The 14,674-nt window shown below is 43.4% G+C and overlaps 1 protein-coding gene across 1 annotated transcript in view; it reads left to right on the top strand.

Annotated features, from left to right (window-relative positions):
• Aknad1 (AKNA domain containing 1) overlaps positions 1–14,381 on the top strand; it is a 42,519-nt gene extending 28,138 nt beyond the window's left edge. The window contains exons 8-14 of the mRNA XM_063255310.1: positions 2,849–2,940; positions 5,999–6,096; positions 8,889–9,008; positions 9,096–9,200; positions 11,075–11,156; positions 12,482–12,602; positions 13,352–14,381. Coding sequence (XP_063111380.1) covers positions 2,849–2,940; positions 5,999–6,096; positions 8,889–9,008; positions 9,096–9,200; positions 11,075–11,156; positions 12,482–12,602; positions 13,352–13,483 — 750 coding nt within the window. The 3' untranslated portion in view covers positions 13,484–14,381. The remainder of the gene's footprint in view (positions 1–2,848; positions 2,941–5,998; positions 6,097–8,888; positions 9,009–9,095; positions 9,201–11,074; positions 11,157–12,481; positions 12,603–13,351) is intronic.
• Positions 14,382–14,674: the final 293 nt, after the last annotated feature.

Raw genomic sequence — 14,674 nt, 5'->3', positions numbered from 1 at the left:
GTAGTTCATTTGTTTGTGTCCCTACTTCTTCTTTTATGTTCTTAATTCTTAAGTTATGGATCCTCTTATCATCTTCTAGTCTTTATATTATTGCTGTTTGTTTCTTTGTTACTTTTAAGAAGTTTTTCATTTCATTCTCCCATATTACGAATCTGTCCTCCAGTTCAGATAGTCTGTCTTTAGTTTCTTTCAAGCTGTTATGCCAGTTTTCGATAGAGTTTTTAAGTTTCCTGGTAATCTCTTTGAAACTGCTTCACGTATTCTATGCTTTCTTTATTTTCTCCATCAAACAATTCTCTCCTCTTTTTCTGTTCTTCCATTCCACCATCTGTTTTTTCTTGGGTGGTGCTTAGTATTTCTCTAACTATTCTGCTTATTTCTAGCTTCAGGTCATTAATAACTTCATTCCTGAACTCATCTATGAGGCTTTCTAGATGGCGCTTTATGTCTATTGGTGTGGTGTCCGCTATTGCCTGTTTCTCAGGATTGGGGGCCGAAGGGCCTTTCTTGTTGCTCCCTCTTCCCATATTCTTTGTTCCTTATATATGTAAGCATATATAGGAGGCCCAGCTTCCCTCCCTGTCAGCCACAGCCTGATCGAATTGTGCTGGCTAGGTGTTCCCGCCCACCGCAGCACACCAGGAAGTTGCAGACCAGGCAGCCTATGCGGGGCCCGCCCCTCCAGGTCACCTTCAGGTGCTGGGATCTGGGTTGTGCTAGCCTACTGGGTCTCAGCCAGCAGCGTCACGTAGGCTAAGCACTTCTCACCAATCCCGCCTGAGGCGGGTACATGGCTGAAGTCGCTGCAGTGCCCCACTCCCAGAAGTCTGCCCAGTCCCAGAATGTCCTCCGCTGGAGTCTCCTAAACTGCGGAAGAGTGTCAGTTTCTCTCACTCACCTCACCGCAAGTCAATGCACAGCTCCCCGCCTGTCCTGCTTTCAACTCCGTTCGCCGATTCCCGTTCTCAGAGCTTCCGCACGTCTCTCTCCCTGCCGAGCCTATGTAGACGCAGCCACCGCGCGGCAGGAAACCCAAATCACGGCTTCCAATGGCACAGGCTCCAGCTTCCACACTGAGGCTTTTCTGTTCCTGTTATAGCACCAGGATTGCATTCCCAGTTGGTTTCTCTCAGCCCAGTTTGTTCTTAGGTCAGCAGGGCATATCTCCACTTGCTTATGATTCCTTACTCCACACCATTCCTGAATTCTAAGCTGGGTGTTTCAGAGAGCCTCCGTAGCTGCTGCTATCTGTCCGCCATGTTCTGATTCCTTGTTATTTTTAAAAGATCTTTCCTTTCCTGTTCACTAGCTGCAATCTTATCCTCAAAGTCTGAAATTCTATCTTCTCTTTCGTTGAGGCAGTTTTGACAACTTTCAATGGAATTTTTTATTTCCTGTATATCTCTTTGAGTCTGCTTCATGCATTCTGTTTCTTAAATTGTTCATTCAAGGTTTCCATATTTTTGCATTGTCCCTCTAATTTATTAACTATTTCTTCTTTAGATGTGTTCAGCATTTCTTCCATTACATTTATCATTTCTTCTTTTACCTGGGAGATTATTTCTGATTTGAGTTTTTTTATAGCTTCCCAGAGTTGTTTCTTTATTTTAGTTGATATCATTTCAGGCATTTCAGGTGTATGGCTTATATTTTCTTTTATGTACATGGCTCCTAGGCTTTCTTGGGATGGGCTAGAGATTTGAGACTGCATTTTGGTCTTTCATTTTGTCATTTTCCTATATTTCCAGGTTTTGAGCGATGGTCCACAGCTCTCCCTGAGCTAGCACAAGCACACTGGAACTCACCTCATGTATCCTCAGTTCACTGGATTGATAAAAGATCACTAGGTGTGGTCCAGTCAGGCCCGTGGGACTCCCCGGAGCCCCCTCTGGTGTTTCAGGCAACTCCTTACATTAAAAACATTTCTAAGTGACAGTTCCTGGCACTGTGAAAGTTGCAGTAGAATTGAGCCATTCACATTGCAGGTGGCTCTGTAATCTATAAAATTCAGGGAAAACAATTTGGCAAAAACCTGCCCTTCCACAAACATTTTCGTGACCTCTGGCCCAGATGTTTCCTTGGGAAGTAATTAAAATGTGGAAAAAGTTCTGTGCTCAAAGATACTTGCACCAGCATTGTTTATAATGGCAGGAAAAGTACATTTATTTTCTATTTACAGGAGGCATAAGATCACAGTCAGAAATACCTGACAGGAGGTGTCAGCCCTTTCAGTGAATTAGTAGAATTATTTTGTGTTAAAAATGGACACAGCCAGTTGTATAGGACATACACATTCCCTAAACCCTGTTTTATTTCATAGCTGAATACATTTCTTTGGAAAAGCTTTTAGAATTCTACTAACCAGTGGTGAGATTGACTTGAAAATTACCCGCTGGCTGGGGGTGTGGCTCGGTGGTGGGGCACTTGCTTAGCAAGTGCAAGGGCCTGGGTTCCATCCCTAGCACTGCAGAACAAAACAAAAATGAAACATCTTCCTAAATCTGTTCATCCTCTGGTGGAGGGTGGAGTAATCTGAAACTACAGGAAAGGTATTTTCTAATTTGCACCCAGATTTTAAAATCTGGAGAAAGAAAAAAGCTCACCCTGGACTGAAGCTTTGTCTTGAAGCCCAAGCTGTGAGAAGCCCAGACCATGCCAGATACACTGGCGCTAACGTGTCCTCTAGCCTGCCTCTGAGGCCGCTTCTATAAGCGATGCTTAGCAAAAGCCTGGTGTCCTGCCAGTGAGTCATCCTGGCCTCTGGGGCATGCTGGGCTCTGTGAGTGCAGCCTCGGGGATGAGTCACATCTTCCATCACAACCACCTGTGTGTGTGTTTTGTGGCACAGGAGGACCCCAGCGGTGCATCGGGAAAGCAGCAGCATGCAGAGATGGTGGCACCGAATCCAAGCTGTGCCTTCTGCTGCCGACTCCTGGATTGGTGAGGGCTTTCTGCTGCTGCAATTCCAGGATGGGTGGGAGGTGGTCTTGGATAACACCCGGCAGCAGCTCATGGAAACACTGGCCAGTGAAGGGAGCATATATCTCAGACCCGGGCACCAAGCCCAGCTTCTCTCCCAACTTTACAGATCTGCTAGCAGTCGTTTTTTTAGCATTGGTTTATTTATGCGAGGGAAAAATCAAAGTCCCTGGGGAATTTTAAAATAATATACAGACTTCTGCTCCACCTATATGTAAGCATCTCCAGGAGCACAGTTCTGGTAAGAACCAAATCTTTCCAGAGGATTCATAAGCACTGTGGTGAGGAATCACAGTAACATCACAGGAGGGTGGTCCTATGGGCTCTTGGAGCACCGCCCAGAGAGGGGATTCTTATTCTCCTGCTGTAGACCAGCTCCCTCTGTCTGCTCCCTGAAGCCAAAGCCTTCCCTGTTGGGTCCCACCTGTCCCAGTCTCCTCAATCCCAGAAATAAGCCTCTGTTTCTCTTAGGGTTGATTTTCTTCTATTTCTAAGCAAGAAATCTCCCAAATCCAATGCGTAAAATCCTAAGGAGAGATCCTGAGCATTTTTGGAACATGTATTAGATCAACTGTTAGCCCGTCTGACTTCACAATCATTTGTAGCATCTATCAGTCATGAGTGGTGCCAGCCTGATGGACTAAACAAAGAGTGGCTAAGTCACCTTTGAGAGGTCAGGAGTCCCACGGGGAGAGCTGTTCAGCAACTACTCTTATAAGTGCACAGTGAGCTGTGATGGATGCAGAAGGACAATGTCTGAACGACTGCATTTCCAGTTAGAAAACATTACCCCCAGAACGGGCACTTGCCATAGTGTTTTATTGAGTTTCTGCCTCTAAAAAAAGAAACAGCATGGGGTCTGTGCTAAAAACTACTGTGTCATCTGGTGCGGCCCATTGTGTCAAACTGCCTTGTCAGACCTGAGCAGTGAGCTCTCCTGTAGGAGGGGCACTCGGTAAGGGCACTCACCCAGTCCTCCCAGGACTACTGTTCCTATTTATTAAGGTCTGAGTTTGCATTTTCAAAGAAAGTTTTAAAGTACAATAAAAACATTTTGAGGCTGTTGGTGGTGGCATACACCTGTAATCCTAGGTACTCAGGAGACTAAGCAGGAGGATTGAAAGTTTGAGGCTAACCTGGGCATTTAGTGAGAACTTGTCTCAAAACTGACATTTAAAATTAAAACATTTAGAGTACACATTTAAAGTACTGAATGTTTTTATTCTGAATTCCTAGTCTAGACCCTATAGAACCACTTAAATACCAACAGAGGTACCAACGTTCCATACTAAATGTTCTCCCTCTCTCTTCCTCTGTCTCTCTGTCTCTCTGTCTGTCTGTCTCTCTCTCTCTCTCTCCTTCAAGACAGGGTCTTACCATGTAGTTCAGGCTGACCTTGAACTCACTATATAGCTCAAATTGGCCTCAGACTTGCAGGGATCCTTCTGCCTCAGCCTCCCCAGTGCTGGGATTATAGGCATGCCCCAGGGCCAGCTAAATGTATTCTTTTTTAATGGACAAGGCAGAAAAAAAGCACAACCAAGCACATCCAACCAAGTCAGTGGATTCCCTGTTGGACTGATGAGGAGAAAGACATAATTTACAAATTGAAATCTGGGTAAAGCATATAATTATTGAGCAATTGTTAACTGAAGGCAGGGCTATGTATATCCTCTTTATTCTGTCAGAAGATCAGATATCTCTCTGATGGGGGATGTATTCTTTTGTCTACTTTGCTGATGTACAATTTGTGAATTGAATAATATAGATAAATAATATACATTCATCTCAATGTAAACATGGTAAATGTAATATTTATCTTTTATATTATTTTTGATGTAAAATGCTGCATTTAAGAGTCTATTTTAGCTACTTTATCCAGTTGAAAACAGCATTCTCCAGTAGAGCTGCCCTCAGCTATTATGTTTGGACAGAAAAGTTTCAAAGAGCAGACCAATTCATACACTGGGCTGCACTCACTTGAGCAAGTTCCAAATTTTCTGCTTCGGAGAACAGATGTTGGAATGCGGCAGGAGTGGAGGGTGGGGACAGAAAATGAAGTGTGAGAAAATATGTGACTCAGAAGGGCAGCATGTTTTTCCAAGAGGAAAGGGCCTGGCTCCCAGTTCCAACCCCTCGAGCCCCAAGCAGGGTCCCCCCCGCGCACACACACCCTCACACATCAGCGCTGCACAGACCCAGGCACAGCCGGTGTGTGGAGTTTGTTGACTATCACAGTTAATATCCCTAGTTAATACCCTGCCGTGGGGAATCAATCGGTTTCCCTGTGCCAGGATTCTTTGTCTTGAAGTTCTCCGAGCTCAGAATGCGCAGCTTTCCCTGGGCCTGTTATTTTACTCCAGGGGCTGAGTGAGGGCCTGGTTAAGAACTGTGATTCATTAGAATTCCTTTAGCAGAATTAGGATCTCTGGGAAGGAAGGGGCTGGAGCTGCACACAGTTCGGTCTCTTGATAAATGCCATGGTATTTGCTTCTTTCTGATGCCCCCTGGTGACCTTGTACTGTATAACTAAAATTGTTCCATGTACTCAGACAGGTAGAGCCCCGCAGAGACCCACAAAACCCACTTTTTGGACATCTTGGATACATTTAGCAGTACTTAAAGAGCTAAGTACTGATGTGTAGCATAGCTTCTTCGCTACATAAAAACTAATTTTTAGCCATAGGTGTGAAGAAAACATCAATGTTTATAGTTGCATACTATAATTTTCTATTTTATGATGTCTATGTGATGATTAAATATTATCCTTTGTGGAACAAAACATTTATTTTTAATGTTTTATAAACATATTCTTATCAGGCCAAATTGTGCTAGATGTAATTTCATACAAGAAGCTTTCCAAAAGGACCAGGGAGACCTCTTAGTTGAGGATGACAGGCCACGCAGACATTAGTCCAGGCTCTGATATAAGAAATTTAATGTTTCTTTTTGCCATTACTTTCCCTGTCTCTATTAGAAATGTACATAATTTTATGAGATCTTATGTAACTTTCTCTAGGAAGCAAAAGATGGAGAGAAACGGTCTCAGAAGGATCAACTGTGGCAGGTTTTCAATCATCATCCATGAAAACGTGCTGTACCAAGGTGCAACTCTTGGTAGGTTGAGGGGCTGGGGTTGTGGGCACTCAGCCTTCAGGGTGCCTCTCTGTGGGGTTCTGCTCGTGCTAGGCTCCAAGTTGCTGCCTGCTACTCCAATCTCATACCACATACTGGGGTGATATATATATATATATATTTCCAAATGTATGCGACTAATAACTAGATGGCTTTAAATCAGATGTGATTAAGTTGGGTGAAGTGCCAGTGCCTATACCTAACTGGAATCAAGGGCTCCACGGAGCTAGTCGGGACGTGTCCTCAATCTCCCATCCTCCTCTTCCTGCGTGACCCATAACTGCACCTGGCAAGGTCACAGGCCACGTGGGCGTTGCTGCCAACTGTCCGTAAATGTTTTGTGGAAGCAGAGATCTGGGAGGAGTACAGAGGGCACCAGAGCATGGAACTCACTGATTTTAGTCACAGAATCCTTTTTCCAAAAGTAGTTTAAGCAGAGCAACAGCCTCCGGCGGGGCTGCCGGGGTGACAGGTAGGTGGGAGAGGTCTTCTGAGCCCGAACAGTGAGGAAACTGGCAGCCAGAGAGCTGGCACAGCCACTTATGTTCTCCCTCCCTGGCTCTCAGCCTTGCGTTCCACTCAGCATGCTGTTAGGTCTCACTTGACTCCAAGCTCACTCTCCGTAGGTGGTACGTTTTCAAAGAATAACAGCAGGCTTCCTGGATTTAACACTTAGTATACCACATGCTATATCACAGAAAGGTCAAAGTGTGGTCAGAGGGCCTTGAGGTTCCCTTGAGACCTTTCAGAGAGGACACGCACTCTTCCCTTTTGCCTGCAAGGCCAATATTGCAATAAATTGATGGAGATCCAGTTACACAACCCAGCTGCCTGCTACCCGGCCAGGTAACATACTCACCATTCTTTAACGATACTCTTCTCCTTTCTTTAATTTCAGAAAGTGAAGTTATTTTCATTCAAGCATTTTTTGTTAACATGCAGTTAATTTTACAATCTTTATTTATTCAGTTTTTAGAGAGAGGGTCTCACTATGTTTTTCAGGCTAACATTAACTGTCTGGACTCCAGCAATCCTCCTGTCTTCAGCCTCCCAAGCAGCTGGGAGTAGGCATGCACCAGCATCCCTGGCTTCTTATTATTATTGCTTTAGCACTGAATTGTATCCCCTAACCTTTATTATATTTTAAACACATAATACAATGTTTCCTAAATGTCTCAGTTTAAAACTCTAAATAACATCCTCAAAACTGCCCATTCAGTCTAGGGAAGCTCTAAATGTGAAAGTGATTTGCCATTTACATATCAAAATGTCTTTCTCAATCCATCTGCAGCTGGCTGACATTGTATGATAGCTTTTCTCCATTTCAGGGTTAGAGTTCTACCTCAAGTCTCTAAAATGATGTATGTTATGATATTTGGTAAATGAAGCCACAAAAACACAAACACTTTAGGGCCCTCAATTTTAAAAGTATAAAGGTTGTGACTGTTGACACAGTGTACGGCATTTATTATAATACCCTTATAAAGTAGGAAGTAGTCTCTTTATTTCACAGACGAGGAAATGGAGGCTCAGAGAAGTTGAATAATGTGCCAGGGTTGAAGAGCTGGTGATTACTTATCTATTGCTGTGTAACAACGCATCCCAGAATTTAATGGCTTGAAATCATGAACCAGGATTTTGGGAGCGGTTCAACCGCAAGGATCAGGCTCAATCTCTTCTGAGGTTGCTGTCAAAATGTCTGCAGAGGCTGCAGCCTTCTGATGGCTTTGTCTGGGGTAGGAGGCTCTGCCGCCCACACTTGGCCTCTGGCAGGAGGTGTCAGCTCCTTGCCACATGCGCCCCCAATCGGCTGCTTGCGAGTCATTATGACCCAGCAGCCAGCTTTAGAGCAAGTGATCTGAGGGAGGTACCTGGAAGACTCAGTGTCTTTTACAGTCCAGTTTTGGATGTTTTATGCCATCATTAATACTTGTCAGAAGTGAGTCACTAAATCCAGACCAGGTTTACAGAGAGAAGAATTAGGCTCTGTTCTCTGCCCCCTCTGATGTGGGGATTAAATGCAAGGCCTCTTCTATCCAGGAAAGTCTTCTATCTGCTGAGCCATACCCCTCAGCCCCAGCTCCATCTTTTAAAGAGAATGCAAAGAATTTGTGGATATACTTTCAACTGTCACAATGATAGAGCCAGACTTCAACCCAGGTGTCCAAATTCAATCACTTATGATTCAGAGGTACATGCTTCCTGGGTCAGCCCTGCGCTCCCACACTCTGGCCTTCCCTGGAGTCCTCCACAGCCCCAGACTGCCCAACAAGCTCCAGACTCGTGCCAGGTGCATGAGCTCTCTGCTGCTAGCCTCTCAGGCTAAGGGGGCAAAGTGAAGCTTCGGATTCTCACATGGGTTTAAGAATATGATATAGAGAAGAACTACCTTTGCAGTGGCCTGGATGACAAAACCTAAGCTCTTGGCTCTAATAGCATCTGAGATAAAGAAAGTGGATGCATCAGAGCAACTCTGGAAAACAACTAGAAATACAGGATTGCCTGACAATTCAGCAAGTCACATTCCCACAGATCCCCTCATTGGCATCTATATGTCCCCAGCACAGTTTGAGACTTTCATATCTGAACTGTTACTTATTAAAATATCTCTCAGTGTCAAGAGGGGACCACAAATGCTACCCCTATGCTGGCAACTCCCCTTGGTAACACACCTGAAGAGGGGTGCATACCGTGCACGTTAGAACCCTACTCTCCACGACGTTTTATGACTATCAAAAACTCACTCTTCTTTTGTGTAACTTGGGCTTTTTGAGGCTGTGATACAGGACCCAGCTTCTCTGATTCCAGCACTGGAGCACAGCACAGTAAATGTGAACACTGTGAGACTGACATTCAGAATTCTCCAAGAGTCTCCAGTAAGGACCCACTGAAAGGTGAGAGTGACTTGGGGCCTCCAAAAGATGGAAGTAGAGACAGCTGTTCCCAAGCCATAAACTATATGTTTAATATTTTCTTTTTAGAATTTCATTATAGATACAACACCCCAGGACAATATTACTTAAATTGTGGAAGAGATGCCTTTGTCCAGCCCTGCTCCTTAGATGAAAATAAAATTTCTGCACCTCGTAAGTACATCTCCTGCATGGTCCCATCTATGTCAGCAACCCACCTCCAGTGCGGGAAACCCAGAGGACACTGGCCACTGCTTTCTCAGCAGGGGCGGGCACTATGAGAACCCAGGGGTAAGTGATTTTGAATGTGCTTTACGTGCTACATGTGCTAGAAGTGCTTAGGTACAAGTCAGCAGCACATCATCAATTCTGGCTAGACGAATGATTGAATAATCATCACTTTTAATGATGTCCAAAGCTTTCCTATCCTCCCTCCTGAAAGTCAGCGCATGACTACTTCCTCTACTCCTTAGACAACACATTGCTAATTCTTTATGTAAAATCTGGCTGTCTTTAAAAAAAAAATTAAAACCCCACAAACATTTATAGAAGTGACTGAAGATATGGCTCCTCCCTCCAAGAGTTTCCAATTGAGACTTATACCCAAATGGGGGAAATTCAAGGCAAAACGTAGTACTAACAGCAAGGTCAAAGTGTGCTACTAGAACTCAGAGGAAGAAAGGACACCAGTACCTCCTGTTTCCCCCCTGAATGACAGTCGGGCCGGCTCTCTCACAGGGCCGCGTCCTTTCTCTCACACCTCACACTCTTTCCTTCTGGCAATAAGAGTACAGAAGGAGAATGTTTCTCACCTTTCCCAAATGCCCAGGCCCAAGACTAAAGGATGTTGTTTACCTCAGTGATCTCAGTGGTGCCTCTACCTACCTGCAGCTGACAGATCTACCCATTTGTCAAAGAGTAGCCGTCACTAAGACTGCAGAAGCTACAGGGTAAATTTCCTTTACTCTCTCCAGTCTTTGGACCCATTATTCCGAAGCATTATGAGAAGTATAACTAAGTCACTGAAATGGGAACACCCTTAGAAAAATGTGGAGTGGCTCAGAGGGAGGCAGCTTTTTCTTCAGTGCTGATAAGGAGCCTTCCAGCATTTAAAGCTGACAGAAACGGAGTGGGCTGTTACGGGAGGCCAGGCCGTGAGCACCATCTGGGAGACAGTGTGCTCTGTCTGATGCTGCAGATCTGTAGACTGGCCCTCAACTGGGCCCTCTGGCCTGTGTCTCTTTTGGAGCTTCTACATTTTCAAGAAGACCCAAAGTTACATTTGGAGACTACCAAGGATTAAGATGGAGCTCGTTGGTGCCTTTGTTCTTCACCGCCCAGCTAAGCGGTCAGCATGACTAAATTTGAACGTTTTGGCTTCCATCTTGTATGTTCGAAGGACAATCTCTCCTAGTTTTCCTTGTCTGATGGGACCCCCTAGAAGGGTGTGAAGCTGGTTACTAGACATGAGTGAGTAACACAGGGCACTTGGAGCAGGAAAAGGAGAAGACAGGGAAAGGAGGGGAGAGAAGAGGACTTCACAATGAGGAGGCAGACTTCCGGACCACCGACCTGTCTCTCTGCCTTTCCCTGGCTTTCTTGCCTTCATGATGACTCTGCTACATTTCCTTTTCTGTTCAGTCTGTGTTTCCTGGAATTGCCTTAATAACACAATTGTAAATGACTCCTAGGATCCTTTCTCCTAAAGTTGGAGAGGATTTCAGGAGCCCATATCCAACCTCTTGGAAGTTATTATCCATTCATTTACATCAGGTGAAGTAGCTGAGCTTGCAGAAGTCGGACAACATCCAACAGTGAACACTAGGGAACTAAACTCCTGGCCTCTTCTGCTGATGAAACTCCTCTTAAATTGAATTTCTTTTTAAGGAATTTAGAATACTTGACAGAAAATCCCTTGTTTTGTCACTTTTCTTCTATGATTAAAATCTTAGAAAATATTTAATTCATGCTGAAAAGGAAAGGATACATACCCACCAACTAGGGATCATTTTTGGTGCTGTGAATTTAATTATAACTAACATTTTCAGCTTGTTCAAAACCAAAAGAGCCATGTTTCCAGGGAGTGAATTCACAATCCTTTCAAGATGAATGGGAGCCTGCATTAGGAAAGTAAGTATCCATGAGAGCCCATCACTGGTGAGGGGTAAATAATGTGTTCATGTATTATCCACCCAAGATCACCTAGAGCATAAGTTGAAGGACCATGAGTATAACCAAAACCTTTCTAATATTCCAATCATTCACTTTTTTTTTGGTCTTTTTGAGACAATGTCTCATTGTGTAGTTCAGGTGGCCTTGAAATCACTATGTAGCCCTGTATTCTTGGGAAATGTTACTTACCTTCTCTGTGCCTCCATTTACCCCTATGTAAGTTGGGAGTAAAACAGTTTCAAATTCACTGAGAATGGAGTCAATACATATAAATACTGAGACTCGGACTTGGCTCATAACAAATACTCAGCTGAGCTGTTATCAACAATGGCTGTTATCAATTCTGTTGAAAGTGATGACTAATAGGTATTTGCAGAGAACAATCTGAAGCCTTTGCTCTTCTCACGGGCCCATACTTCCACATCTTGCCAGTTTTTTTATTATATAGGGCCCCTGACACAGAATCACTTCTCACTGTGAGGAAGATCCAATGTGCTGAGCTGCACAACTAACTCATGTTAATGTAGTAGAGGCAGAGGGGTTAGGGAGGCTCTGAAGTCACAGCACTCAGAGTGAGGCTTTCTAAAGATGACCTTGCTCACAAGTGTATGTATCAAAATAATTTTAGCAGAAGAATGATGTGAAAGCGGCAGCAAGACAGACCTGCAGACAGGCATGTACTTGTGGCAGCCCTTGGGGCTACCATTCATGGCTGTGAAAAGGCTAACTCCCAGACTGCTCCTCACAAAGACTATAGGACTAGCCCCTGCAGCTACAGAGGCGGGGTCCCCATTCCACCTGTTTAGACTCAGGATCCCCCCCATTAGAAGGAGTCATAATTCTAGGGTAGTCTAGGGGGCCTGCTAACTTAAAGGAGTGCTTCTATTTTCCTGCAGCTTTGGCCTTTTGCTGTATGTGTTCATTGATCCTAAAGTGATCTCAATCCAAGATGCCTATAACTGGCAGGTTTTTTTTTTTGTGCACATTTGTTTTATAAATGTTCAAAGCAGCATGTTGGCCCCAACATAATTAAAAATAAATAAAAATTGTGTGGGAAGGCTTGCCTTTCTTGTTGCTAAGAAAAAGCCCACTGATGGAAGGATAAATCACCATGATTATGGTAATAAATTGTTTTGAAGGTCAGCCCCATGATTCTAGGAGAGCGATGTTGTGTGTTCACGTCCTGACACCTGACTCCACACAGAGAGCCACCAGACCAGAGCTGAAAGGAAGGTGTGCTTTAGGTGTGTTTTACACAGAACCAATGTGCTTTTGCTTTCTAGAAGAAATGTACAGACCGACAGTGCAGATCCTGCAATCTTCCCTCCCCAATTTCAGTCCTGCATAATTTCTGGAAGCAAATCATTATATGACTTCGATAGCCTCAAAAAAACAGAATCTAAGGTGAGGACTTAGAAAAATATTTATAGAATCCTTGCAGCTTGTATGTTTGGTTTTAAGGACCACAGCACTGTTAGCTTTTAAGTTTTTCTAGTTTGCGGTTTAAGAAAATGCTCTGATTAAAACAATTTGCACTCAGCATTAACGTAAAGCCTTAGCAGCCACATGGTTTGTATTACTCCTAAACTGGTTCCAAGGCGCTGGAGAAAGTGTTTTGTGGGTGGTGCCTCAGTTGCAGGATTCCCCTGGCCCACATTGGAGGGCTGGAGTCTGTTCCAGTGATTCTGGGGTTAGGGCTGCCAGCAGTTTCCTATTTCAAACCACTAACCCTAACCCCTAGGTCACTTTCAAATGTGTACACACACACACACACACACACACACACACACACACACACACACACTGTATTCCTGCTTGCTCTGTCCGTGCTTATGGTCTCCAAACCTCTCCAATGCCCCCAAGAGCTTTTGTCTCTCTCTGCAGTAGGCAAACATCCCAGCAGGTTGCTGACCTCACCTCTGACTCATGCTCATCAATCACGTGCTGATCTCTTTTCTCTCTCTTTCCCTAACACATATATTCCATGTCAGACTGATTTCCTAGGAAACCAACCCACAAAAACAAAAATAAACTGTGTGGAAAACAGAATGCTCCAAAAATCTCATCTTGCAGTATTTAATAATGGGAGAAACTAATTATAAGAAATATTAGTAAGTTTACATAACTAAAGTATGTGGGCTTTTCCTTTGTAGATTTTAAACTCAGCTTTGGATCATGCCCTAAACACAGCAAGCATTTTGAAAAAAACTACTGATCAAATGATTAAAACAATTGCAGAAGATCTGGCCAAAGCACAGAGATGGAGGAATCAATTGAAACACTAAGCCAAGGCAGCTAAGTTTAAAAAGAAAAAATATGCGAAGAGAACTTGATCAACGCCCTCCCTCAAATATTTTACTTGTTACATAATTTAGAAAGATGTCTTTTTAGAGAAAGTGCTAAAACCATAAAAGGGTAACACAAAGTATTTAAATGGGGTGGGAGGACCTCTGATTCTTAAAACCAAAAGAAACCAAATCAAAACAATAAAATTTACTTTTATGTATTACTTTGAAGAAAATTAAAGTTTGTGTCAGTGAAGATGTGGAAAAGAATTACTCTCATATATTTTTTGGTGGAAATATAAACTGATGAAATCTTTTAGGAAGCAAATTTGTTCACACAGATGCTCCTTGGTTTATGAGATTTGTATCCAGATGAATCCTAGTAAGTTGAAAATTTATATAATAAACCTAACCTACCCCACATCACTGCTCAGCAAAACATTTACTGACAAGTGTCTGTTGTTTCCGTGTGACCAAAGGATGGCTGCCAGTGCCCAGCATCGGAACAGGATGATTCTGCCCAATACTCTAGCCCAGGGAAAGATCAGAACTCAAAGTAGAGTCTCTACTTAAGGCGCATCAATTTTATACTACCATAAAGCTGAAAAAAGTCCAGCTGTTACAAGCTGGAGACTGTGTCTACCAAACTGTACAAATTCTAAAAGCACTTACCTTCTTACCAGTGATTCCACTGCTAGCAATTTCCAGATGACTCAAATATTCCACCATAGGGCTGGGGATGTAGCTCAGTGGCATAGCACCTGCTTGGCAAGTCTGAGGTCGTGAATTCGATTGCTGGTACCAAAAAAAAAAAAAAAAAAAAAAAAAAAATCCAGCATACAAGAGCAAGGGCCACTGGATCACTGGTAGTAATATCCGCAAGGGGAATGAATCTTAAATACAGTATAATGATTAATAAACAATATTCTGCAACCAGTCATAAGAATGAGGCAGATTATGACCCCCTCCAAAAAAACAAGATACCTAACAATATACCCAGCATGACCTAACTTGTATATATTTTATTATAGGGCACATATATTTTCTGAAAAGATACACAGAAATCAAGTGGCCTCCAGGACATAAAACCAGGGGCTTGGGGGGGAAAGAACGAATTTCTACTTTTGTTGCAGATTTCAAGGGATCAGAAAGGCCAGTGGGGGAAAAGGTTTTATTTCCAGGATTTTAAAC

The sequence above is a fragment of the Cavia porcellus genome, unplaced genomic scaffold (genome assembly GCF_034190915.1).
Source record: "Cavia porcellus strain 051 isolate PalLab524CR breed Dunkin Hartley unplaced genomic scaffold, mCavPor4.1 scaffold_1, whole genome shotgun sequence".
In the NCBI taxonomy this organism is placed as follows: Eukaryota; Metazoa; Chordata; class Mammalia; order Rodentia; family Caviidae; genus Cavia; species Cavia porcellus.
The sequence above is the reverse complement of the archived record's forward strand: the minus strand, read 5'-3'. Positions and strand labels throughout refer to the sequence as shown.